This window comes from Anoplolepis gracilipes, chromosome 9 (assembly GCF_047496725.1).
Source record: "Anoplolepis gracilipes chromosome 9, ASM4749672v1, whole genome shotgun sequence".
Taxonomy (NCBI): Eukaryota; Metazoa; Arthropoda; class Insecta; order Hymenoptera; family Formicidae; genus Anoplolepis; species Anoplolepis gracilipes.
Genome location: NC_132978.1, coordinates 10,405,422 through 10,432,480, shown reverse-complemented (window position 1 = coordinate 10,432,480; position 27,059 = coordinate 10,405,422). Strand labels below are relative to the sequence as shown.

The following is a 27,059-nucleotide window of genomic DNA, read 5'->3' as shown; positions in this document are numbered from 1 at the left end:
ATATCTTAGATATTTCAAATATATTATATATTATATGATTTTCAACACATAATACATTTAATACACAGCTCCCAATCTCTTTTTTTTCTCTCTACGCTTCTGTTTCATTCGTCCTTTCTTTATATATAACAACTATTGTACTTATAATAACACAATTCATTATGTATAAAAATTATCGCACCTATATGTACATCTTATTGTTAGAGGGTAAAAGATAAGATTCGTACGTAATAATTGAATGTTTGATAATCTGAGAGAGAAATTAAAAATTTTTTGACAATGATTTTTCTTGATTTTTCTCGTGTTTTTCTTCAGATAGAAAACAGGCTTATTTGTTAATATCTGTTAAAGAGATATCAAACTTATTTATTGGAGCAAATTTTTTGGCAGCCATGTGGCAACCACTGTCGGATTTCTTGTGACAGTTAAAAACACGATATCAAACAACGTTTGAAAAATTTTTGTCTTTTAGTATACAATTCTCTTATTATCACATTTTTATGCAGAATATAATTAAAATAATTACTTAAATTTATCTAATAAATATATTAGTTGACAATTAAGATGAAAACAAAGATCTTTTCCCAAACTTTCAGGGTATTCTGTTTTCCCAATAAGAATGATACGCTCGACTGATCTTCTTAAAAAAAACATTTATAAATCAATATATTTTCTTTTCGAAACCTCTTTAAAAAATTCAAACTTGCTTACCATGTAATCTGTCCATATTAGTTCTCATACTACATGATATTGACTTTCAATTATCGATGATTTTCCTGAAACAACATAATTAAATTAGTGTTGCATTTATTACCTTATATATTCTCTAATAATATATAATATATAAAATAAGTTTAAACTGCTTGATTCTGATCTTACTTGAATAGGTCGTAACTGTGTAGATTTAATTAGTAAGTTGCAAGACTAAAATTTTCAATACACACAAAAATTACCAAACAATTATAAAGTTTTCTGTATTGTTGATGTATAAGCACAATGAAATATATTACATAGCCATATATGGCATGTAATATGTATTAAAAACAAATTTAAATTAATATTAAATAAATTTCTTATTATACGAGACACTCAGAATATAAATTGTAAGCATAGTTACAAATAAGCAAATTAATCAAAATAATAAACTCGAAAAATATAGCTAAATCATGGACCATAATCAAATAATCGTATGTTCGTAAGTGATGCAGCAACGAGGTGTTAGCAAAATTTAGTGATATGAGGCGATTATATTAACACTTCTAATTTAAGAAAAAATCTTTTCCCAAATGCGTATTTGGTTTTCTTTTTTTTTTTTTTAAACATACAACGCAGTTGTAAAATTTAAGCTTTTCGATTTTCTTTTTTTATATTGATTTATTCTCGTATAATGATATACCGGAATATAAATAAGAAGTAAGAAAACAAATAATGAGACCAATTAGTAATAAAATACTTTGAAAGAGTTAAGGAATTCTGGGCAACCATTGACGAAAATTCACCTCTCCTTTGACATGCGTCGTATCTCTTTTCGCACGATGTTCTTAGCGTTTTCTAGCCTCCTGGTACTGGGTGTTCGATTAATTCGTGTTTACAATGTTCTTCACGCCTCAATTCAGCCCTAAACATGTCATTAACGATGTCATTATCGATGCGTTTTAATATCAGACCTAATTTAACAAGATGTAACCGATGCGAAACAAATAATGTTTCTGACTTACATGACTACATTGCGATATGCGTGGGCGAATTTTAGACGCCGACGCTTTCTCGACAGCATGCGTACCTGATAAAAGGAGGCTGTAAAATTTCCGTTAGCGCATGCTTCTGATTCTCTGGCTTATAGTACAGTGTTATGCAGAATATTATATGTTTGCGAATAATAATTATGAACTGTAGTTATAAGAATTTTATTCGACATTTTTTGATGATTTTAAATATTCGCCGAATATTTAATAAATCAAACGAATAAATTTGTATTGATCAATTACAAATGCAATCATTTTTTTTTTTAAACTCGCGAATAATAGTTAATGGTTGGATTTTTTTACGTTTGCTTTTATAAAAATGCTCACGGAAAAAATTATATAATAAAATCGAAGATAAAGATAATATTTTATATATGTAACGTAAAAAAGTATCTCTTGATACACATCTGCATTTATATGCAAATAACATGTGCTAATGCAAATGTATTAAACGCATAAGAAAAGATAATGAATCTCGCTTATAAAAGTGCCTCTTATAAGCAGTCCTATTTTCTTGAAGCATTTTAGGGCCTGGCCAAGGTCGTGTTTCGAGGACCACTTTCATGTTTCTGCTAGCCTGATAGAAAATCTTATACTAATTTATATTTACAATGCTTTTTCACGCCTCTCAATGAATTACAACAGTATAATGAATAGCGGTCGTTAGCGCACTTTTTTCCTTAGCTCGAGCTACATTAACCAATCATAAATTATATTATATTATTGTTAAGAGTTGTCGTTTCTGTCCTATGATTTTGGAACCTTCTGTTTGTTCTGCTGTCCTGCTCATTGGAATATACGAGATATCCGTTGAAAAATATTGGAACATCTTTCTAACTGCCCATCTCTAAAAAAGTAAAAAAGAAAGTAGAAAAAAAAGAATTTATATAAAATTATCGATTTTAATTATACTTATAATTATTGATATTCATATTTCGAATATCAAAGTATATTAGTAATTATTTTATTCTAAAATCTTGATGCATCGATAAAATTTTAATATTTAATTTATTTTATATATATATATTATCGTTAAAAAAATATACTAAAGTAAGATTACTGTTTTATTCAAATTTTTCATTCAGCCAATTCCAGTCTAAAAGAACACTTTAGAAAATAAAAATGATTAACTGTTTATTATTAAATCGGTATTAGGAATTTGTATTTTATTTTTTTATCGATGATTCTCTATTATAAAAGAAAAATACAAAGATCTTTTTTTCCATCTAAGATGTTCACGACAAACATAATTATAAATAAATCGTACTGTATTCAATAATTTTGCTAGAATCTATCAAATACATTTATTTATTTAGAAAATTTTTATTTACATAAAAACCGTTATTTCGAATGTCAATATATGTATATTTCACATACACAAGTTTCTAAATTAAAAAAATATTTAAATTAAACATATAATGTAAATTATATTAATCTTACAAATGCATGCAAATTACTTTTAATTAATATTAAAGTCCATCTTATCAGCTTATAAAATAGTAACACCATGTTTTCTCATTCGTTGAATTTTAATGTGTGATAATTATACATATCTCATCAACTCTAATATATAGAAATATTACAAATACATACCTATAAATAATAACTTGATATGTAATTAATATACATAATGAAATGTTATATTTATGTTTATGTGTGCAAGCAAGCAAAATTAAGATATCGAATTGATTGAAAGAAGATTCTGATTTTCGTCTCTCTAAAAATTAATTATATTTCCTACTGTGAATCTATCCATTTAATTTCACCTGCTCGATTACAGAGTGTAAGGGGGTGAGTGATATAAAAAGCATTGAGAGTACTCATGGTACTTGTTGGACTCTCATGATACCCTGGTAGCAGAAGCGCCATGCGCCTTCGTGGTTTTCCCACGAGCCCTCTTCAAGTTCTCACGCGGGCGACTCCTTCCCTTCCTTCATGTGTGCCTCGATATAAACATGTAAAAAAAAGAGAGAACGCGGTAGAAGAGGAGAGAAAGAGAGAGAGAGAGAGAGAGAGAGAAAGAGAGCCTGGCTCAGAGTGAGAGAGAGGGGAGGGGGTCGCGGTAAGAATAGTAAATGATTTTCTTCGGTCGATCGAGTCGCACGATCGGATAGATTATTTTTAAATGCCCGCCGAGAATGGCATTCCCTCGCGTAGTAAAACGCAACGAGAATGCACACATGCATATCTCTGTTTCTTGAATACAAAAAATGTAGGATTTTACAAAATATAAAAATATATACATTTATATACTTTTCTTGTTTGAAGAATATATGTATATATGTACATTTGCAATATAGAGCGCATCCTGTCCATTAACATATTAAAAGAATGTACTTAATAAAAAGAAATCAAATATTTCACTCTCTTAACAGGATATGTATGAAACTACATATTAATATATGAGTTTAACTTTGTTCATTATTTCTTGAATATTTAATGAATAAATAATACATATAATTATATTTTTATATTTCACAAAAAATTCAAACAGTATTTAATATTTATTTATAATTTATTTTTAAAATATTTATGTATTTAAAAGATAAGATACATATTAATTTATTAATTTACTATTTAATAATAATTTAAAGGGATTTCAAAGAGATTTATCGAGAAATAATTAATCAGTTATTTAGTTAATATTTATAAGATAAGAAAAATAATTCAAAATCTCAAGTAAATAAGTATTCAGATCCGGGAAGACTTCCTGAGAGCGGATGAAGTCCTGGCAGTCCCCAGTCTCGTATTCTCGCGTTCCTGGAGAGACTCTCCCACGGTGCGATCCCGTGGGAACAATTTAATTGGCTTAAGAAGAGGCAGCCTTGTCCCAGGATGTTGCTTTATCTTCCTTCCACCGTCTTTCTTTTTCATCTTCTCTTCGTCCGAGTACTGGTCATTTTAAGCCGTTTAACCCCCCGTGTCGAAGATCGCCGACCTTTCGAATTGAATGCCCCGTCGTAAAACTTGACCCTTATCATGATCCATTCCTCTCTGACTTCTAATTGTACGGCTCGACGAAGCTGATTGTATCGTCGCCGAATGACGATCTCCGGTTCACGAAAAATAACGGGAAATAGCCTTGTCTCATTGGGCAAAAAGAAAAAAAATTGATGTGTTGTTTGCTGTATATAAGTTACATCTTTTTTGTAATTTTATCTTAAATTCGAATGAGATCAATTTATTCGATAAATAATTACAACACGCAAGCTGCGAATCGCCGCGAAAACTCTTTCGCTCGTCTACAAGCCTACTACCGAACCAGATCGCTTGGTTGGCCTCAGGGATGGTGTCCCACGTTGTCTGGGACCAGCCTGTGGGAATCAGCCTGCGTCTGGAATTCGTGAGAAAACGCGGGAAGCGTGCGCGACGTCGTTCTCTTTAGATCGCCGCTCTGTCAGGAGGGTACAGATATGTTCTCGAATTGTCACGCCTATTTTAGACGATCTATATAAATCCGTATGTGAATGACATACGGATTTCGTAATCTTTCAAAATAAAATCTCTATGTCATTTGATACGCCCAACAAAATTAATATTATGAGATTAAAACATCTTGCATATAGGTCCATTTAATTAGTAAATTTTCTCTCCAGGATTTAATTCTCGCAATCATTTCTGTAGGACTGTTCGTGCAGATTATCCATGGAGAGGTTGTATTTAGATAATTACTATTAAGATCTCGAATAATATTATAGATAATAATTTATAGATTTATCGTAAGATATTTAGAAATTATTTAACTCGAAATGATGAAAGAGAATTATATAGGTTTCAAAGCAGATTATCTCAGGAACAAAGTCTCGCGCAAATAAGATTTTATTCTATACCTGCGATTTGTTTTCTTCGCTACATAAACTTATCGCTAATAAATCATTCTACATATTTATACGATATTTGCAGGTAAAAGCTTAAAGAACCTTTTAAAGGACACGACACGAGAATCGCTCTTGCATATTGATACATGCCTGTTACAAGAAGTGACGATTTCAGCCCCAAGTTCAACATCTTCTCACGCTCGAATCTCGCCGTTGAGTCGCGCCTCCGAAATCTTATTATTTTTTTGTATCGGCGTCATGGGAAAGCCGATAGAACGAGGACTATACCGAAACCACGCAGTGAGACTTTCTTCTCACGATTTCCGAATCCCTTGCCTCTAGAAACGTTTTTTAGACTCCCGATTTAAACCTGACATTGATGATTTTATGGTCCCAGCCACACCTACGCTGTGACATGAAACGGCCTGAGAAACATACGACAAGAAACGACCTATGGGATCTATATTAAAAGATATATTATACGTAAAAACGAATGAATCTTTTCTGTCTTTACCTTTTTTTTTTTTTTTTTGATAAAAAAGGTCAAAATGTACTTCTAGCACGGATTGATTTTGTTCGAACGCATTTTTAAAATAATATTTCTTTTAAAATTAGAGACTGATATAATAAAATAAAGCTTAAATTAATTAATAAATGTTCAATTTAGTAAATAATTAATCTTGAGATATTATTTAATAAAAGTGCTCTTATATTATTCCTAGCATATATATTTTATGCAGTTATTTTCGCGAAAAAACATTTTTTTCTACTTTAAACTGTGCTAAATTAAATGTTTTTCTTTATCAATATATTTTTATAAAATTTTGATCGCTCACAGTCTGCAATGCATAAAGATAAAACAAGAATGTAAAAAGTAATCGTTTTTGTCTTTTTTTTCTCGACTCCGCAAGTTATAATATGTGCTAATAATAACATACTAATAATATATTTGACGATAATGAGCGCGATAAGCTCGAATCATCGCAGACAGGTTAGCATCACTCTAAGTTACGTGTTTAGAAGAACCAGGCGAACATCGTGAGATGGTAGTTGGTCTAAGCTGCGCTCGTGCTAGGAACAGCCTTGGAATTTCAAGGTCGTTCTAAACCTACCAGACAGGATTCTCGGCGACCGGTCGAGAACGCCGATTCCCGCGGCGTCTTCTCGCTTATTGCTCTTGTTAGCTAAAGATAGAAACATGAAAGCAAGGAGGAATATCTTACATACATGTATAGAAGTCCGAAAATTCTCACATGAAAAATCTATAAAGAAAAATTCGAGTAAAATGAAAGAATAAAAATGAAAAATTGGTAATCATAGGCTTTGGAGAGCTGATGACATTAATAAATTAAAAATTCTTACGTATTAATATTTTTACGTAAGAATTTTTAATTTATTAATGTCATCAGCTCTCCAAAGCCTATGATTACCAATTTTTGATTTTTATGGAGAGCTTATTTATATTATAGATTTAAAGAATAAAAGTATTTGTAACTTATTGTTATTCCCAGGGAATAATAGATTTTAGAAATTGTAAGAAATTATATATATATATATATATATATATATATATATATATATATATATGTGCGTTTGACAATTGTAAGATACATTTAAAAAGTCAAACATATCATATGATCTCTTTTGTCATTTAATTGATTATAAACTTTTTTGCTACAAAAAGGTTCGAGAGATTCGAATTTCCTTTGGATATTGGAAAAGAGTTTTCTAATCTTGGAAGAGAGCCGTAATTAACCGAGTCTCGTTAGTTTAGCGAATGTGTACGAAAATGATTTCCCTGGCTCATTATTCATCGTCAACCGGTACATAAATGAAGATGTGATTAATGGCTCGGCAGTAATTAATTTTGATGCAGTGATAACATGCTACTACTAATCAAAGACGATCGAGACGAGACAAATCTTCTGATTGATGCACTTCATCAATGGCAAAATACAAGTTCACAAGCTGCAATTTAATTTGCAATTTGATCTTTATTATTTTTACATGTTTGCATGTCTATATCATAATAAATATTTCGATAAAATAAGTAACATGTAATTTTTCTTATCTTAACTGCATATTACATTGCTTTAATATCTTATCAACAGTATTTGAGAGAATAATAAAATGCTTATGTTATTATTATTTTTTTACATCTGTTCAAATCTGTAAAATAGTATAAGATAAACGATTTGGCGACGATTGAAATGAGCCTGTAGTTTCCGCATTACACATTTATCTCATGTTACAACCGGACAAGCCGGTCTTCTTAAATATACGTGCACGTGCGACACGTTTACATTCGCTGTTCACATCGTATGCGAGAGAAACGTCGCTACCATCGCCTGGGAATCATCGACGTTTCCCATACCCAGCACTCTCGACGTTCCCATAAAACCGATGTGAAACCAGACGGTTCCCAATTCGCATCCGTGAGACTCGTTTGAAATTCGGCCTTTTTGAATAAAAATTCGGAAATTGAGGAAATTGATTCCACATTTGATTACGCGATCCTGGTTGTCTACGATTTGAAAATTTAAATTATAATATTTATAAATAAAATGTTATCTTTTTTCATCTATGATTCTGATTAAAATACGTTTATTTTATTTCTTTCTACAGATTTTATTAATATTCTCCATCACAGCAATCTTTATTTTGCATAATTGTTTGATTGTTTGACCATTTATTAATACCGCTAAACGATTTTGTTATATTTAAATTTTTAACATAAATATTGATAATAAACAATTAATTATGAATAAAAATATAGATTCGATTCATTTAAATTAAAACAAATTCAGAAAAAGTTTAAGACATCATTTATACGCAGCAAAATATCTGTAATAGAATCTTTATTTTATTTTATATATATATATATATATATACAGCTGCAAAATATAAATATGCAGATACATTTTTGTCTGTTGATTCACTTTAGCCGAATGTGCTACTTCTCTAATCATAAACATGACAGCTTAACCCAATTTTGGATTCGGCACCTCCCAGTGCAACATACTTCCCTGTCAGTTTACTTATCAATTTAGATTATGTAAAAGAGCTAATTACACTTTGAAATCTCGGAGTTTTGTGTTTCCAATCTTTGAATACATATTAAAATTATACTAAAATATAATAAAATTTATCCTCGTCAATTTTAAAACAAATTTCATATATTATTAAATCAAATTTCATTTATAGACACACAACAGCTATAACATTACTTTATACAAATATTAAAACTGTATTTTTTTCTTACAAAAACTTTCTTAAACGAAATGTTAATATTGATGTTAGGATATTAAAATAGATTTTTGCCGAGATATTAACATAGGACAAATCAATAGAAATAACGATATTATTATTTTGATTTGATTTTACGATTGCTAATTTCGATTCTCGACAAGATCACGAGGATTGTGGTTCCACATTTAGATTCGGCTCGACGCTTATTCGACCGGTGTCAGTTGGCACGTACGGGGCCACACCCGACATACTTATGCTCTCCTAGTAAAGTGATACAGTTTATTGGACTTCTTCAGATCGGAATGCGGCGTCAATGACATCCTTATCTCGATACGAGAAAGAACTCGGACGGCTTGACCGAGCAAGCTAATTCGGGATACGGGTGTCATATACACGTGACGGCATATCTACCTGTCATCGCTCGGTACCGTCTCTTACACGAGGAAACGCTAATGTGTCGAGTGTACCAGCTGCATTTTTATGCCATGCTGGTGGACTGACTATGCCTGATCAGCGCGAGTGTCAACTGTTAAGCACGTGTAAATTGTAATCATCAGCGAAAGCAGAAAAAACCGGAATACATATATATTAAAAAACACGAATTTGCACCGTATGTATGCACATACATATATGTATAAGTAAATATAGAGCCACGTACTCTCAAGTATGAATGAGAAGGGGAATCGGAGTCCACACACAGTGCGAAAGAGACAGCCGAATCGACCGTTCTTCGGTAGTTCGCTCGTTCATCACAACGTGGCGCATTTTCTCGTATTCAAGTTTCCATCAGCATGTGTATATAAAGTGTGGAGACGGACGAATTAGCATCGCTTCTCGGCTCTTTGAGCTAAGATCAAATGTGTAGTATCTGTTCTTATCAGCTTAATATCTGATATAATCCCCACTGGGGATTCAGAGTATTAATGCGATTTTTGTAATGAGGTGGGAGACTGGAGCTTGCTCCGTCCCTACCATGGGTCGACCTGACATTGCAGTGACGTCGGAGTTGGCCTAATAAATAATTCTAAAAATAAATATATTCCTTTGCAGATTCGCTTAAAATAGCCGTATTTAATAGTCGAATTAAATATCTTTTTTAATTCGTGGTCAAAACAATGAATATAACAATACCACATGGCAGACAGTAAATTTTAATCTTTGATTATTGTATTTGGATTATTTTATGTGCCGGAATAAATTGTCGTAGGATGCTGTTTTATAGTTATAACTGAAAGAAAGAAAAGGAAAAATATTATTTCTTTAAATAAGTTTCATTAACGATATTTATATTTTTAATTATGTACCATACATACATGAAGCATTACACATAGATTTCAAACATTTTTACATGGATCTCTCTCTCAAGAAATATTTCGACACCTTTTGGGTAATAAATCAAATGTGTTTGAGACAGGCGTAAATCAAAACATAAATTCAATAAAGAATCTATCTGAAAAATATCATTTCGAATTAATAGCATAAACAAAATAAATGCCTTATCTAATATATTCGTAATCAACTAAACTATAATTAATATATTTTTATCCAAATCATTTTTCTTAAGTTTTAATAAAAGAAAAAGAAAGAAAAGAGAAGAAAAGATATCTTTTTACATATAAAAAATATTTATATATGTACAAGTTTTTTAATAAAAAAATTGGCGATAATAATATAGAATGAAAACGTCCGGGACAAGAATAAATTTAAATTTATTCTTTGACAGGTCATCAGCTGACAGTGTTCAACAGCCAGTCTACTATTCAAGTAGGCGGTAAATGGAATCGCAGCAAGGGCAGAGTGGAGCGGCCATTCTTAGGCGTAATAGCCGGTTTGGTCTTTAATGGTGTAAAAATCTTAGAGTTGGCGGCAGCCAAAGATGGTAAAGTTATAACTAGAGGAGACGCGCAGCTCTTGCCGGCCGGAAGTCTCCTCGATCGGGCCGCGCCTTTACAAAGAATGCAACAGGTAGTAAATCGCTTAATTTCCTTAATAAACTTAATAGCATTATAATTATATAATTTGATATGTATACATAGACGCCTGCATCCGGTTTTCCCGGCGTCGTAGATGATCTTATATTCTCTGGTGCCGGAAGTGGTTGCGCTGGCGATGACGAGGACGAGGAATGCACCCCAATCTACGAATCTGGTTCCGGTAAGTGTAAGTAACATTTCCGAGAGCGTAAGTAATAAATCTGCACTTCTGTTTGCGAGCCAATTTCTTACCCCCACGCGCGTTTATTTTGTAACATCACCATCTATTAATAAATATCATTATAATCTTCCGCATAGTTTCACCGATGTAATGTTTCATCTACAGACTTTATTTATAAGAAAGTATTTTGTCAATGGTTATATTTTATATGTATGAGCATCGTAAAGAGTTTTCTTTTTAAATATGTTTCTCAAAAATGCATTTTTTAATTTTAATATTTTTTAATTTTTCTGAGATTTTTTATTTCTCTCGATTTTTAATCTCTTACATTTTTTCACATTAACATACACACGCATACTTGTATATCTTCCAGGTTTTCTCTCTCTCTATTTCCATCATTTCCTACTTTAACTCCTTTTTTTCTCTATACAGTCACATCTTAATGTAATGTATAAAAATTAATAGTTTAATTTTATCTTTTCTAACAAATAAGAGTAACAACTTTATTATTAAACTTCAAAAATATTTAAGACATTATTTTAGCAAGTTTGTTATTTATTGTGACAAATCTTTCTATATATATAGAATTATCTTGCAAATTTTTGTCACACATTGAACATAAAAACTTTTTCTAAAATTATATAAAAAATATATTTAATGTATATATTACAGTATATAAATATTATTATCTCAATGTTCAGCTTTAAAGCATTCGATCGGTTAATTGAAATATAAATACCATAAAGTTAAATCCGCAGAAAATATAAGTCTAAGTAATAAAAGATTGAATTTGAAAAATTAATGTAAAAATAACTATTTTAATTATATAATAGTAATTATATAATAGTGTATGTCTTATATAGTATATGTTAAATCTACATGTATGAAGATAAAATTTATACAGAAAGATGCGTTATAACGTTAACAACAAAATTTTCCCTTTACAGTTTTGCAATAAAATTATTAGTTTAGAAATTATTTACGAAAAACAGCTTTCTCGAATGCGCTTGTGAACCGTTCGTTCCGTATATAAGAACGGAGCTATCGATTTCGAGCGTGTTGTATGAAAGGAGAGATGTTTAGCACTCCCCTAGACAAGGACGGACAACATATGTACTTGGTAAGGCACTGTCGTCATTTGGCGACTCTTACCAAAACATTTTTTTTGTTATTTAGTAATACAACAATAAAATTTGATTAATTATAAGCTATGATATTCTATTTTTTAATTTTATCGATTAAATTTAATATCTTTTTTACTTTATCTTATCGATCGATTATCACATAAATGTCAATAACAATGTCTAAAAAATTATTAAAAAATATGTAGACTATTCTATATAAACTAGAAATGTGCTTCAGAATAATTAACATTTAAAACTTTCTCTACATTAGCATTAACAGATTTATATGTATTATAATAAATAAAGAGAGATGATAATAAAATATGTATCACACGTTGGTATGAAGCGTCGTCATTTGGCGACACTTACTAAAATATTTTTTTTGTTATTTAGTAATATAACAATAAAATTTGCTTAATTATAAGCTATGATATTCTATTTTTTAATTTCATCGATTAAATTTAATATTTTTTTTACTTTATCTTATCGATCGATTATCACATAAATGTCAATAACAATGTCTAAAAAATTATTAAAAAATATGTAGACTATTCTATATAAACTAGAAATGTGCTTGAGAATAATTAACATTTAAAACTTTCCCAACATTAGCATTAACAAATTTATATGTATATACATATAATAAATAAAGACAGATGATAATAAAATATGTACCACGTTGATATGAAACGAGACATAGAAAAAAATATTAATTATATAAATATTTAATTAATAAAATAATTGTATATATACATGCATTTATTCACTGTAGGTGTTAATTTTCAAATTGTTTTAATTACTAAAAATTACGTTTTAAAAAATGTTATGTTTAAAGATTATATTAGAAATTGAAGAAAACTATTTAAAAGAGAATGATTGTAAAAAGTCTTTGTCTCCAAATTCCTCTTAGGGACATCACTGTACATCGATTTCCTCCAACATGCGTGTGCTCGCACGCACACATACACACTCAGGCACGCACATCGCATGGCATGCCACCTTTTCGTCTTCATGCTCGCCCGGTTGTATCTTCGATTCATTTACATATTTAGGATCGCCAGCTGGAGATAAGCCTGGCAGCCCCTCCTTTCACCTTCCTGCAAACCTCTTGCAACAGACTGAGGCCCCGCTCCAAAATCTTCTTTGACTGACTAAAAACTAAATTAATAGCGACATCTTAATGAGACACGATAACCAAACATCTGATTGCCTCGCACGAAAGATTTCTGTGCGATTCAGTTTGAATTCATTTCTCAAGAAAGTTTATATTAATTGACTTGTACTACTATAATCTTTTATTTTTAAAATAATCAATCTAATAATTTAATAATTATTGAATATTTAATATCATTTAATAATTATTGAATATTTAATATCATTTAATAATTATTATCTGTAATTCTTATTTGATTTTTATAACACAATAAAAACACAAATTTTAATAGAATTAGATAAAAATAATTTGCTATAATCAACTAAGCATGAATACTGGACATTGCACGATAGGAGATTTTATATCAAACTAAATCACGTAGTATTTTATACATTATTCACGTGACCTCATACATCTTGATAATTATACCGCTTTTATTTCTAGATGACATCATCACGCCAGTATACGTAGCTCCTACGCGATTACCGACAACATTAAGGCCAAAGCTTCACAAGGAAAATATGCAAGTGAAAATATCTTGTGACGATGAGGAAGACTGCGAGGAGGGCTCAGGTGACTCCAGAACAACGGAAGAGATTTTTGTCACCTCGTCCACCGGTCCGTATTCCAGAACATTGTTCTGTTTGATATATTCTTAAACTCACTTTTTCTCCAATTTATACTAAAGTGTAAAACGCAATAGCTCACAAATTCTGCAGTTTTAAATCTAAAAATGATAATATACTATAGGTATAAAGACCTTATTTCTATCACAAAAAATTTGCATATTTTTAATAATGAAAAATATATGCTATGAAAAGTTATATATAATCTTTATTTTTTACATAAATATGCATTTGAAAATAGTTTTTGTACAAATAACGTGACACAAGAATATTTAACAAGTGCCAAAATAAAAATCTCGAAAAATAATTACTTTTCTAAATATATTTAAAATCTATGAATATAAGATAATACCCTATAGTTCTATCTCGGAAATTATTAAACAAATATTTTTACGGTTCATTTTTAAAGTATAAACATCGTCTTTTATAATTATTAGTATACACATTTTAATAATTTTGATATCTTTTTTAAAGAAATTTAATATAAAGATATCAGCTAGATATCGGAAATTATAATTATAAAAATATCAGATCTATCTAATACATTTCTTAAATCATACTGACATATATCCCCTTCCCTCCCCCATTCTCCTAAAATTAGACAGGCATAAGACAACATGGAACACTTCTAAATTAAAAAATTTAAATCGAAAACGAATACTAATTAACTGCCGCGAGAACATCGATCGATCTTATGGTTCTTGTCCATCAGCTTTAAATGAAGAGTCTTTCTCATTACAAGACTATAACGTGGGCGTCTAGTCCAGACAACTTTCTGTGACGTGCGTACCTATCTTCGCCCACTGTGAAAATGGCACTATTCTGCTACGAGAACGAAATGCTTTTCAGTGGCAATACTCTCCTCATCTTAGCATGAAATGAGATACTGTCCTTAATTTTATCCGAGCATAGAACCGTATAAAAGCGAATTTAAACTCCGAGACATTTTCTCGCGTTTGAGACTTTAGCTGAAATATTCTCCGTTGCATTTTTGTACATACCTGCATAATTTAAATTTTTCATGCGTGATTGTAAAAGAGTATGTCTTTTTTAAAAAGTATATGTATAGTATGTATGTAATCGTGCAAGAAGGAATGGCTGGAAATCAATATACAGGCGCGAAGCTCTATATATAATATAAAAACATAATTTAAATTTTAAAATATATTCTGTACTGTTTAAAATAATGGAAAATTTTCATAAGGAGCTTATTTATTATAGACAACAAAATGTTTATTATAATATGCGTAATTTCTTTTTCTTCTACAAATGTATTTATATAGCACACATCTAAAAGACTTTACGTTATTGAGAAGTATCTTAACAAAATAATTCTTGCTTTAAGTCATTCTTTTTTGTTAGAAAATACAGAGAATTAAATATATAAATATTTAAAAAATCACGTGTGTACATATGTTAAAATTAAAGATATTTAATTATTGTTTCCTGGTGAGAATATTCACAGGTGTTTTTAAGAGCTTACTGCTGCGGCAGTATTTAGCATCTCTAGAATCTTAACTTGTAAATTACGACGCAAAATACGAAATATTATTTACATTCAATGACATTCAAAACTTCAGAAACATGTTGCGTTACTCGTGCGTGGGCGTCTCGTTCAAAATGTATAATATATACGCTCCTGGTGCCCTCGGCTCTCGGCCGTTCGTTTCGCAACGTTCCTGCTTACGCACGCGTGAATATTGCAGGCCTACGCACGCGTAAATATTGTGCCGCCTCCACGTTTCATATCCCGATCATCCCTCTTACTTCCATGCCTTCCTACTGCTCTCCATCCCCCTTCTACATCACCCGGATCATCCCCTCTGCGCGAATCGCAAATGCGATACAACAAGGTGAAATTACAACCCCCCCCTGACGTACTTTTTTTCTTCTGTTCATTCTCACAGATATCAGCTCGGTGACGTACACGACGCCTCGGGAGTACTCGACGAGCCATATCAGCACACAGACGTCGTCGGCATCGTCGACAACGTTAAGCCGCGACGTCGTCACCGTCTCCGTCCAATACAATGTGTCAACCACAGACCTCGAGACCAGCCATGGCAGGTGCGTGCGTCTGTCAGGATCCACATCCACAATTGAACCTACATAATGTCGTTTCTATTATAATTATTGACTATTCGCTATTGATTAGTAATCAGGGATAACAAGACGTTTTGTGACCGCAAAATCGCCCAACTCTGCATTTTCTTAGAACTATCAAGACTTGTGAACCATACGGTCTGCATTATTTTTTGTTAATTAATTATTGACAGATATTTATATAAAAAAATTTTTCAAAAAATCTGTTGTACGTTAGAGAAATGTTGCAGTGGAAAATCTCTTTCAATAAAAAAATCTATTTTATATTATAGATGATATCGACAAAGCAAACCTAAATTGATAAAATAATTAAAATATTATATATAAGAGAGAGAGAGAGAGAGAAAGAGAGAGAAAGAGAAGAATAAAAGAAAAAAAGAATATGTATACTTACATAAAACCTATATTTAAAAATTCTATAAATTTTGAATAATTAAATAAAATTTTTTTAACAAATGTTTTTTTTTTAAATTACATATTGTTTGCAAGAAGAAAAAGATAAGAAAAATAATTTAATCAGAAATTTGATTTGGCTAAATGCCATAAAAAGCACGAAACATTATATTAATTTTCTAGAATAAAAACAGTCTTACTAACTGATGCAACTGTTCTGTGTCTAATGATAAGAAAATCGTTATTTACTCTATAAGAGATTAATTAGAGGTAATAATTAAACAAACAATAAACAATGATTTAACATATATTATTCGTTATACCTTGCAGCAGCGTCGTGACGCATCGATCGACGACCGTGACGACGCAGTCAACGACGACGGAGATGACGGAACCGCCGCCACCACCTCCTCCGCCAATGTATCCTCCAATGCCCACTCCGCCCAAAAACAACAACAATAAGCGAATTACTTCCGAGGCGGCCGAGAATGCCGCGCTCATAATCGGCATCATAGCTGCCGCGCTGATAGCGATAGTCCTCATCATATTAATAATCCTCAAGTTCAAGAACCGGCCAGAGACGAGCTACAAAGTGGATGAAACGAAGACCTTCTGTCAGGATCCGAACGCGGCCTTGTTGGGCGCTGCAGGTTCCGGCCAGCCCTTCAACGGTGCCCTTAAGAACGGCGCCAACGGCAGTAAACCTAATAAGAAACGAGAACTGATAGACATTAAAGAGTGGTACGTGTAAAGAATCGTCTGTACGACAAAGACATTACTTTACGTATCGAGGTCCGAAAAATGCTCGCGTCTCTCGTCATCCTTTCACCTTTTATCGTTGGGAAAGATCGTGAATTATACATATATAAAAGAGGCATCCCTCTTCCATAGCAAAACGGTCCCCGTTGATATCGCGAGTGTGCAAAAGAACGTGAGCGCTGATCGAACATTATCGAGGAGAGTCTTTTTCTGCCTCACAATTGTGTACTATAATAATAAACAGATCTCGCGAATCCCGAATTTCAAGGATCTGTCCCGAGGATCGATACACACGCAACCTAGCAAGTGATTGAATGTTCTTCTGCAAATCTTCCTCGAGCTGTGCTTATTGCGGTAGACAATTTTTATGGAGATGCCTCGTGAGATCTGAGAAGATCGATGAAACAATCGTGCGTGCGATCCCCGAAACAGCTGAAGGGCATGTTTGAAGAAGCATCCCCTTTCGTGTTTAAAATCCTTTTATACCCTCCTGCGACAATTTCGAAAAGGATCTAATGCGCACGAAAGATTGATCGGTGATCGAGAATGGATTTCTTAAAGACTTGCTTTAAAATTGGAATCGATAGGTCATATACTATATGCTTAGACGCAAGGACATATTCATTCTTCGAAAAAAGCATAACAAAGTATCGATCGTGATTATAAAGAAACTCCCTTTAATTCTAATGCAAATTAAGGCAGATCAAACTTGGAAGAGCCTTTCGAACTTGCTTGCTCTCGTAAAGAGAGCCAATAAAACGCGAAATATATCGATCAGCAGCGATCTAGCACCGCTTCTCTTGTTCCATCGACACAAAATCTCAGGATAAAATTTAGACATGTGGCAAGGATCGAGTATCGATCGCAAAAGATCCTGAAAAGGGATCTTTTCTTCGTTTTCATTTGTCGCGAATTTTTTCGAGCCACAATCGAATAACGTTTGCGACGCTGCTCGATCCTTTGATTCGTATTATAATTAAAGGCAGACAAGGACGATTCGCAGCAGGCGAGAAAAGTCAGTATCTGCAAGCAAGACATTGTTCAACGCGACGTGGCTCTTGCCTCTTTCTAGAAAGACTTTCCGAAGAGAAACAAAGAGGAGGAAATAAACGCGAAGATCGTGAAATTAAACGTAGGAATTAATTAATTAAAGAAAGAAACATTGAAGGTGATATTAGCAGTGATTAATGAACGGATCCTAGGAAGCAACTTGCACCGATAATATAAGTTATTTATATATTGTTTTGCAAATTTTACTTCCAACATCTTTTGTGCGCAGGATTCTTAAGAACGCGTTGAAGAATAATATTAATTTTTATAGTTATATAACGATTTTATGTGTATATCTATTCGTTAAGAATTAGACAATAAGTCATTGTTCGAGAGATTTGTACGATCTTTTAGATAATAATATTTCAGTAAGAAATTTAAAAAATTGCATGAATGTTTCCTTGTTTATTTCTATAAGATTTTATGGCTGTTAAGTATAAAGTTCTGAAATAATTGATGATTTGTTAGAGAAAAAATATATTTTATATTAATTTATTTATTAATTTATTCATTCGTAATATATACCAAGAATATAAATATTATTTATTTAGATTTGAAATATAAAGTCAAGATCTTTACAGAAATATTATACAATTTATACTACAGAAAAAATTTTTTTTTCTAAGAAAAATGATGAGGAATATTAAATTAGGAAATAAAATAAAATAAACTATAAAATGTGATATTTCTGAATAAATTTTGATCAATTTAATATATTGATAAGCTGAGTTTCTAGTATTATGTGTAATGTTTCTGTTATACACATGTGTAGAATGTCTCTATTATACACATATGTATAATGTTTTTATTATAGTAGCAAAAACTTAAAATATCCCATTCTCGACGCGCTCTTCTTAAAAACATGATGTTGGAAGTGAAACGTTAGAAGATGAAAATGTCGTGATCTAATGATCTTATTCTGTCCTATTTACACATTTATTGTTGTATAGAAAAACAAAAATATATATATATGTATATGACATACACACATACACATACACACACATATATTTATTATGTTATGCGTCTATAGAAATTGTTTGACAAATTAAGTAGATTTTATCAAAATCTGTTTTAAACAAAAGACACACAATACATAAGAGTTCCATTTAAACAACTTGAGTGTGAAATATATTTAATGAGGAATATTAAGACATGTACATTTTTATTATAAATTATACGCATATATATATAATCTTTATCGTAACATATTTGTAAACAAGAAATTTTGATTTTTGTTAAATAATTTTATTAAATAATGTCATAATCTTTGCATTTTAATTATTATAAAAATAATTGTTCATTAATCTAAAAATACTATTATAGATAAGTAATGATAATATTATACTTTCAAGGAATGATTTTTAAAAATAAAATTTCCTCTTACATAGAAGATCTTTATTAGTTTTATAAGAAATAAAGAGCATATTATGTTTGAAATAATATTATGCTGAAAGAGAGATATAAATATATTCTGCAAAAAAAAATAGCTTGCTCAGTCATGTACAAGATTAAGTGACATGGTCAAATTACATTAGAAATAAACCATTGTTTTTATATAAATTCATAAATACATAATCTTTTGAATCCATTAAAGCCTTTACGCCTCAACTTTTTTCAAAGTATATTTTTTAATATAAATAATGAATAGTGACTAGATTAATTCAACTAGATAATTAAAAAAAAAGAATTGATAGAGTAATTTAAGAAAACAAGATTACTTAAGGCAATCCGATTATTACTTCGTAATTTATTGTATTTTCGAATATAATCAACTGCTTAGAAAAACTTAACAATTTCCGAAATCTATACCCATTAGTTTTATCTTTGCATTGGTGAATATTAAATATAGTTTAAGTAACAATTGTACATGTCCATTATTGGTTAATGAATATAATCAGTATTCCTCGTTTAATTATATTTCACAATCGAGTGTTTTACGGAAAATTATATCTAAAGGCCACTTAAATCAAATTTCAATTAACTTAATCGGCGATTAATTCAACTGAGTAGAATTGTCTACAGCAAAATTTTTAGCTATACAATTTTAACTATATAATTCGTCTTTGCTCTAATTTCTTTTTTCATATTCCAGATAATTTACAAATTGTTAATTCTATTTCTATTAGCATTAAAATATTAATAAAAATGTTGCAGACATTATTCGATAAGTTAATCGTTACGTAAATTAATCGAAATTTGCTGTAAGTGACCCTAAGTAAGTAACTCTTATAAATATGGAAAGTATCTGTAAGTAATTTGAGAGAAAAAAATAAACTTAACGAATAGATGATTTATAGCATACGCAAATATGCTTATATACATAAATACAGGGTGTGAATGCAGTATTGTCGGTACGATTTAGGTAATGTTTGACCGTTGTATAATGTCGTCGAGCATTAATTGCGCGACGATACATAAATGCACCGAGTTGTTTCTACCAAGTTGCATTGTCTCCTTCTGATTGAAATTCGCGATATGCTTGTTTTTACGGGATGGCTTTAGGTATTAGATATTTTCTTATCTATAAATTCTTTGATAAATTCTAAAGCTATCTTTTTTTAATGAAAATTTAATTAAATACTATCTTTTTTGTAATTAAGAAATTCTTGTACATTGTATTTTTTAGTAATTTAGTAAGATTAATTTAATAATTTAAGTGAAATAAAAGTTTACTTTTTGTACAAACTTTTATATTTAAAATTTCTTAGTGTTACAAAAAAGAATTATTAAATTAGATTGAATTAAATTAATATGTCATTTCTATTAAAAAAGAATCAATTTTAGGTTGATATAAGAATTTATAAATAAAATAACAATACCTTGGGACATCCTGTATATATAGCTGTATGTTGTTAACTTAGTATTATCATTAACAAAGTTAATCATTGACGTAATTGACGATAATAAAGATCTTTTAAAACTATTTAATTGAAGCTAAAGTTAAACAAAATTTGTTAAAAATTCGAAGATAATTTATCATCCCCCACATACAATGTTAAGTTAACATAATTAATCAATAATAAAAAACGATTAATATTATTAGTAATAGTTTAAAATTATTTATGAGAGCAATGGGATAAACTAAAACCAAATATAATTCGTCCAATTATTATAATTTATTGTTATATTAATGTATATATAGTTGATCTTTGACTAATTAATTGATATAACGCTTATAGTTTACGGAAAAATAATTTACAATTTAGTAAAACAAAATATTAATAGGGTAATACATCATATAAATTTAATTTAGAGATAAAACAATTTATAATATTATTCATTTATTATTATTAATATTATTTCATTTATTATTATGGAACAGAAGATTTGCTTGCAGGATTAAAGGTAGTGAATTATAAACGGAGCTCAAAAATATAAAAAAAGAAAAAGTAACTGTTAACTATTTTATTATTTACTCGCGAAATAACTCTCGATAATTTCTATTTGCATTAAAATACTTAATATAAAATACAATTAAAATAGAAAAAGAATTAATAACTGGCAAAATGTGACCAGCTTTTAAATACAATTTATTATATTTATTTTTAATTTTCCGTAATTATTACGTACGATAATTGTTACAAAATAAAGAATGACAGATTGTTACTATTTTAATGTAACTGACATTTGTTATTACAATTAATATAGTTAATAGTAATAACAAGCTGCGTGACGCAAAGACGTGACGGAAAGAGACTTGTCGCAAAAAAAGAAGCAATAAATAATAAAATGGGGTTTAGCATTTAAGCTAATTTAAAACGTAGCAATTTATTCAGTTCCTGAATCGTTACTTCCGCTCGATTTACTTGCAATCTATCAAAAGTCCTGGTAATCTTGTCTCAATTACAATTTTTCGCTTTTAGGGGTCTATTTTTTTAATTCTATGCTTTTTACGCCTATTTTCTTTCATTTTATTAAAAATGTGTAAAAAGTATTTCTGAGAGAAACATACCTTTAATGAACAAAAAAAATAGAGAGAGAATGTGTGTGTGTGTGTGTGTATGCAAATAATCGTTCTCTTCCACGCCAGAAATAAATAAACTATCACAGGATATTTGAAAACAAATACATCTTAAATATTTCTCACAATATTTTGTTAGCAAATATTTCTCGGAAAATATGCAAATAATGATTTTGTGTTATTACTAAAAATTATTTACTATAATTAAATATTATTGAAATGCACACTATTTAAATATAGTTTTCAATTTTATACAAGGTAAAAAAACTTAAAGTTTTTATAATTTTTTTTATCTTTAAATATCTTAATTTGTAAATAAAGTTTATCTAATTCTCTATAAAAAATATAGTCTCATATATACATTTATATATATATACAGAAGAAATGATTGAAAAAACTTATTATGTAACTAATGTCTGTTAATAACTTTCTTTTAAAAATTGTAACTGTTGTTTAAATTATTAAATTAAATTATTAATATAAAAATCTAATAAAAATGTTTTCAAAATCAGCATGTATTTGTCACATAAATAATAGAAATGGATTAGGTATATTATACTTTCAGTATTTGAACTTTAATAACTAAATAAATCGACATACATGACTAATGGTTTGATGAAAAATGTAATTATTAATATTTGAGAATGGAAATAGTACTTTGCACATCGAGAGTCTTTCTCGACGATTAATCAAAGGCGAAAAAAAATCGTCCGATTATTATACGATTATTATAAAATGCTTTCAAATATTATATAAATCATGACCCACTTTCTATAATGCACTTCCTTCTTTATTGTTTCACGAGATCTCGAAATCGTGATTGCTCGTTTCTCTTAGTTTTTTTTATCTCACTCTGTTTTAATATTTTTTCGCTTCTTTTTTCACTTTTTGTCTCAGAGATTATTGAAAAATCGCAAGTCGATAATGCACGTATCTCGAAATAATAATAATCCTCAGAAAACATAATTGACATAATTAAAATTAAAATTAATTAAGACTTTATAAACAATTAATAATTCGCTGATTATTAGCAGTGATTTATTAATCGTGATATTTTTCAAAAATTTGATTCTTCTATCGATTGACATTTTAATTTTAAATGACAATTGTTTTGTTTTTCAAATTAAATTTGCAGATTTATTTTGACAAAATTAAGAATTTCAATTCATTGAAATAGATTTAATTTTAAATATCTTCATTTGAGATGAGTAAATTGTCTTTAACGAGACAAAATAAATTCAATGATAAAATATTATGTGCACAATCATATAATCCCATGCATCGCACAAAGCTTCTTTAATCTTTAATTACACAATTCAAATTTATCATTGAGACGAAAAGTATTTCATTTGATTATCATAATCCATTTTGCGCGGATAATTATTACGCTTAACAAGATATAATAAATTTTAACTCTCTTGTCTTCGTCAAACTCGCAATCATTTATCTCTCGTATCACCTTTCAAAATTATCCGTATGAATAAGCAAATTAATGTGGATTTTGTATATATTTATGTGGCTGAACCTTTGCGTGGGCAGTTTTAACGATATATAGTTTTATCGATAACAACGATATTCAAATAGAAATGTTTCTTTATTCTCGCATATGCTTCGATAATCGACTGGTTTTTAGATGATCCCTGATGTTTCCTGTAAAAATTATCTATTAGATTAGAATCTTCTTTCCATAACAATAACAAGGAATAATAATGCCTACTACGAAGTATCGTCTCATCAGAATCTTTCCTTCTCCTAATCTCTTTCCTTAATGGAAAGCACCTATAACAGAAATTTAAACATATTGTTATCACTGCCCTTTGATTCTCTATCTGCATATCCTTCGATGTACTCTGATGACTAACGTTTATATTAAACTAAATTAACTTCTATAAAGATATATTTAGTGAGCAGTGTGTTACTCTACTATAACTAACTTATACACTATATCGAATTTAAAAACATGTCGCGAATAAATGCTGGAGCGGTTGAATTTATTCGAGATCGATGAGTATATATCTTAAACATATACCCTAACATTATTTATATTCTCTCTTGAATATTGTTTTCGTGTTTACTTTCTTCATATATTTTCGACAAACAAATGTAGGAGTCGTTTAAAAAAGAAACTACTGCATACAAAATAATTACAGATGTTAGAAGATTTATATACTTATAATGCTGAAAATAAATGAAAAGTGAGGAGCTTCTATCTAATTATTATATATATCTAGAACTTTGAATATTATAAACACGTTTTACGAAGACATAAGAACAGAAAAGATATTAAATTTTTAATTAAAAAAGAAATAACAAAGCCCAGAATTTTTAAGTTTAACAATAAAGAACATAACAATTGCACACGTATCCAGATATTAAAAAACCAAATATAAAAATTTAATGAATAAAATTATAATGCGCTCGCGACATATTGTTAAAAATAATTACCTTTAACAATATTTTTTTTATTATAAACTCATTAAGATATCAGATGTTAATCAAGAAGAAGTTGTGAATAAATATGAAAAAAATGTCATGCTGTAAAGTTACAGAATATTATAATTATTAGATTAATATCGTTTTAATCAAGATATTTGTCAAGATTATTAATATTACATAAATTTGTTGCTATTTTTAAGTACTGTTATTAATATGATAATTTATTATTTATTACATAATATTATTACATATCTGGTATATATGTAGGAAGGACGAGTTAGAGAAAATCTCTCACTTTTTTTCTTTACATTACTTTAATTGATTTTAATTACGCGAAGGAATAATATAATCCTTGCAAGCCTAAACCGATATTCCTGGATGTCAGCGCGATCAAGTTCTTATTATTTTCCTGGCTTTTAGAATTCTGTCTGCTATCCGACCTGTGAGAGTCAATTTCTTTCTTTCTACATTTTCATAGCTCAATCAGTTGACGACGCGATTAGAAATCACGAAGAAAACACTATATCACCGTCGCTCGCACAAACAAGGGGATGCCAAATCCTTTTCGAAAATACGATAATATCATACGTAGCCTAACAAAGTTTAATCCAAAAGAAAATGAAAACATGACCAGGCACATTAGATCTAGCTATGAAAAAGTCCTTTCTACATACATATACGTATTAATTGTAATATTGATACATTTGTATTACAAGTATATATTTAAGTAGCAAGTTGCTCGAATATTGATGGCTCTAGCGAATGCTTCACCTAAGCTATCAATTATCCATATTACGACAAGGAAGCTAGAAATTTTGCGACTACATAAAATCATGAAAAAGAAGACGGAAATATCGAATCACATGAGATTTAATCACGAGTTTTGTAATTGCAACTTTGCTATAGCATTTATATAAACACAAATATGCATTTCAAAGCTCTTTTCGTATATTAAATATTACAGCAAGTTGTTGGGCGCAAAGTGTAAAATTGCTATTATAAAAAATTTCAAAAAAATATTCTCATTACAATGTATAAGAAATACACTCTGTTTCTTACATTTATGGGAATTATACTTCTCATATAATAATGTAAAATGTGTTTTTTATAAATATTTTTAATTTTAAAGGTAGTTTTAAAATGGGTGTGAGCAAGTGAAGTTAAAGAAAATAATACTTTACACGTATAAAATGATAAACAAATTGCTGCAACATTTGCTAAATAAATGTAAAGAGATTTACACAGAAATGCATATTTATTTATCGTTGATATAGCAAAGCGTAAAGTTACCAAAATGTCAACGCTATTTAACGAACAATCTGAATAATACCCGAAATAAGAGCAAAGAACGACAAAAATAAATGCTCATATTCATACAGCTGTATTTAGCATTGCTATAGTTAGATGGAATTATATTTTACATTGTACAGTCGTACATATACAAATGCACTATAGGTAGATAGTAAACTATCTTCGCGGGTGGGCGAGATGAAAAGAAACGAAAACTGAAGAAAAAGAAGAATAAGCTAAAGAAGACGTGTTAGATTTAAGTGAATTCTGTGCGAAGTTTCACAGAAACAGACACACTTTTGTTGTCTGTTGATTGCGAATTTCTACGACACGTGTATGTATAATAGAGATGTATACACGCGCGTGCAAGATAGGCTGATCCCGATCAGGGAGACCTTGTCATCAATCGAATCGAGTGTTATGTAAAATGGCACTGCAAGTCGTTGTGAAAAAGAAAAAAAGGCGAGAAGGTGATATTCAAATATATTCCGCACGTCATAAAATATTGATTGAATCTCCATGACAGCTCATTTTTCCTTTGCGCAACACAAGAAGTACCATTGCGTTAGCACTGTCCCGCAAGATCGAAATCAGCCCTTCTGTTCCAGAAATATAAATAAAATGGAATAAGCATATGTGGTGCATTTAGATTTTTTACACGTTAAGGCAAGCAAATGAGAGTCTCGTTTCGTTAGCATTTGCATTCTTAAGCGGTGTATATCTTAAGCTGGGCCTCGCAATCACGTGATTACCGTGTTATTATTTCGCCCGGTATATAGTTTACAGTTGCAAAAAGATGCTCGGAGCTGAGTAAAACGACTATTTTTTCATATTTATGCGATTTTACAGTAGGAAAAGCGATAGGGTAATGCATTCGTATTATTATATAAGAGATCCATGAGCGCGACGTGGAGGAAAGTTTAGAAACGAGTTTGTCATATCAGTTAAATATTGAAATAGTCTTTTCATCAGCTTCAAAGACGATACGTTTTCACGTTAAGAGAAAAAGAGGGAACGCAGATATACATGCATATACACATGTGAGTATCGTAGTGCGCGTACTGACGCATTACAAAGATTTCCTGAAATCGGAGACATTGTAAATACATAGGAATAATGACGTAACTACGAAATTATATGAATAAAGTATTGAAACTGTGCACGAGAGATTCGTTTTATCCCTTTTGGCATATCC

The 27,059-nt window shown here is 30.1% G+C and overlaps 1 protein-coding gene and 2 non-coding genes across 5 annotated transcripts in view; all 3 read left to right on the top strand.

Annotated features, from left to right (window-relative positions):
• Nucleotides 1-27,024, top strand: part of Nrx-1 (neurexin 1) — a 230,444-nt gene extending 203,420 nt beyond the window's left edge. For 2 of the 3 annotated variants that reach the window (XM_072899353.1, XM_072899351.1), the window contains 5 exons: nucleotides 10,536-10,777; nucleotides 10,849-10,972; nucleotides 13,688-13,861; nucleotides 15,777-15,936; nucleotides 16,696-27,024. In XM_072899353.1, coding sequence (XP_072755454.1) covers nucleotides 10,536-10,777; nucleotides 10,849-10,972; nucleotides 13,688-13,861; nucleotides 15,777-15,936; nucleotides 16,696-17,116 — 1,121 coding nt within the window. In that variant the 3' untranslated portion in view covers nucleotides 17,117-27,024. The remainder of the gene's footprint in view (nucleotides 1-10,535; nucleotides 10,778-10,848; nucleotides 10,973-13,687; nucleotides 13,862-15,776; nucleotides 15,937-16,695) is intronic. The other variant, XM_072899352.1, reaches the window with a different exon arrangement.
• LOC140669844 (U2 spliceosomal RNA) lies at nucleotides 9,639-9,832 on the top strand. The gene has a single exon (XR_012047421.1). It is a non-coding gene; the product is annotated as a U2 spliceosomal RNA (small nuclear RNA).
• On the top strand, nucleotides 12,023-12,131 carry LOC140669846 (U6atac minor spliceosomal RNA). The gene has a single exon (XR_012047423.1). It is a non-coding gene; the product is annotated as a U6atac minor spliceosomal RNA (small nuclear RNA).
• Nucleotides 27,025-27,059: the final 35 nt, after the last annotated feature.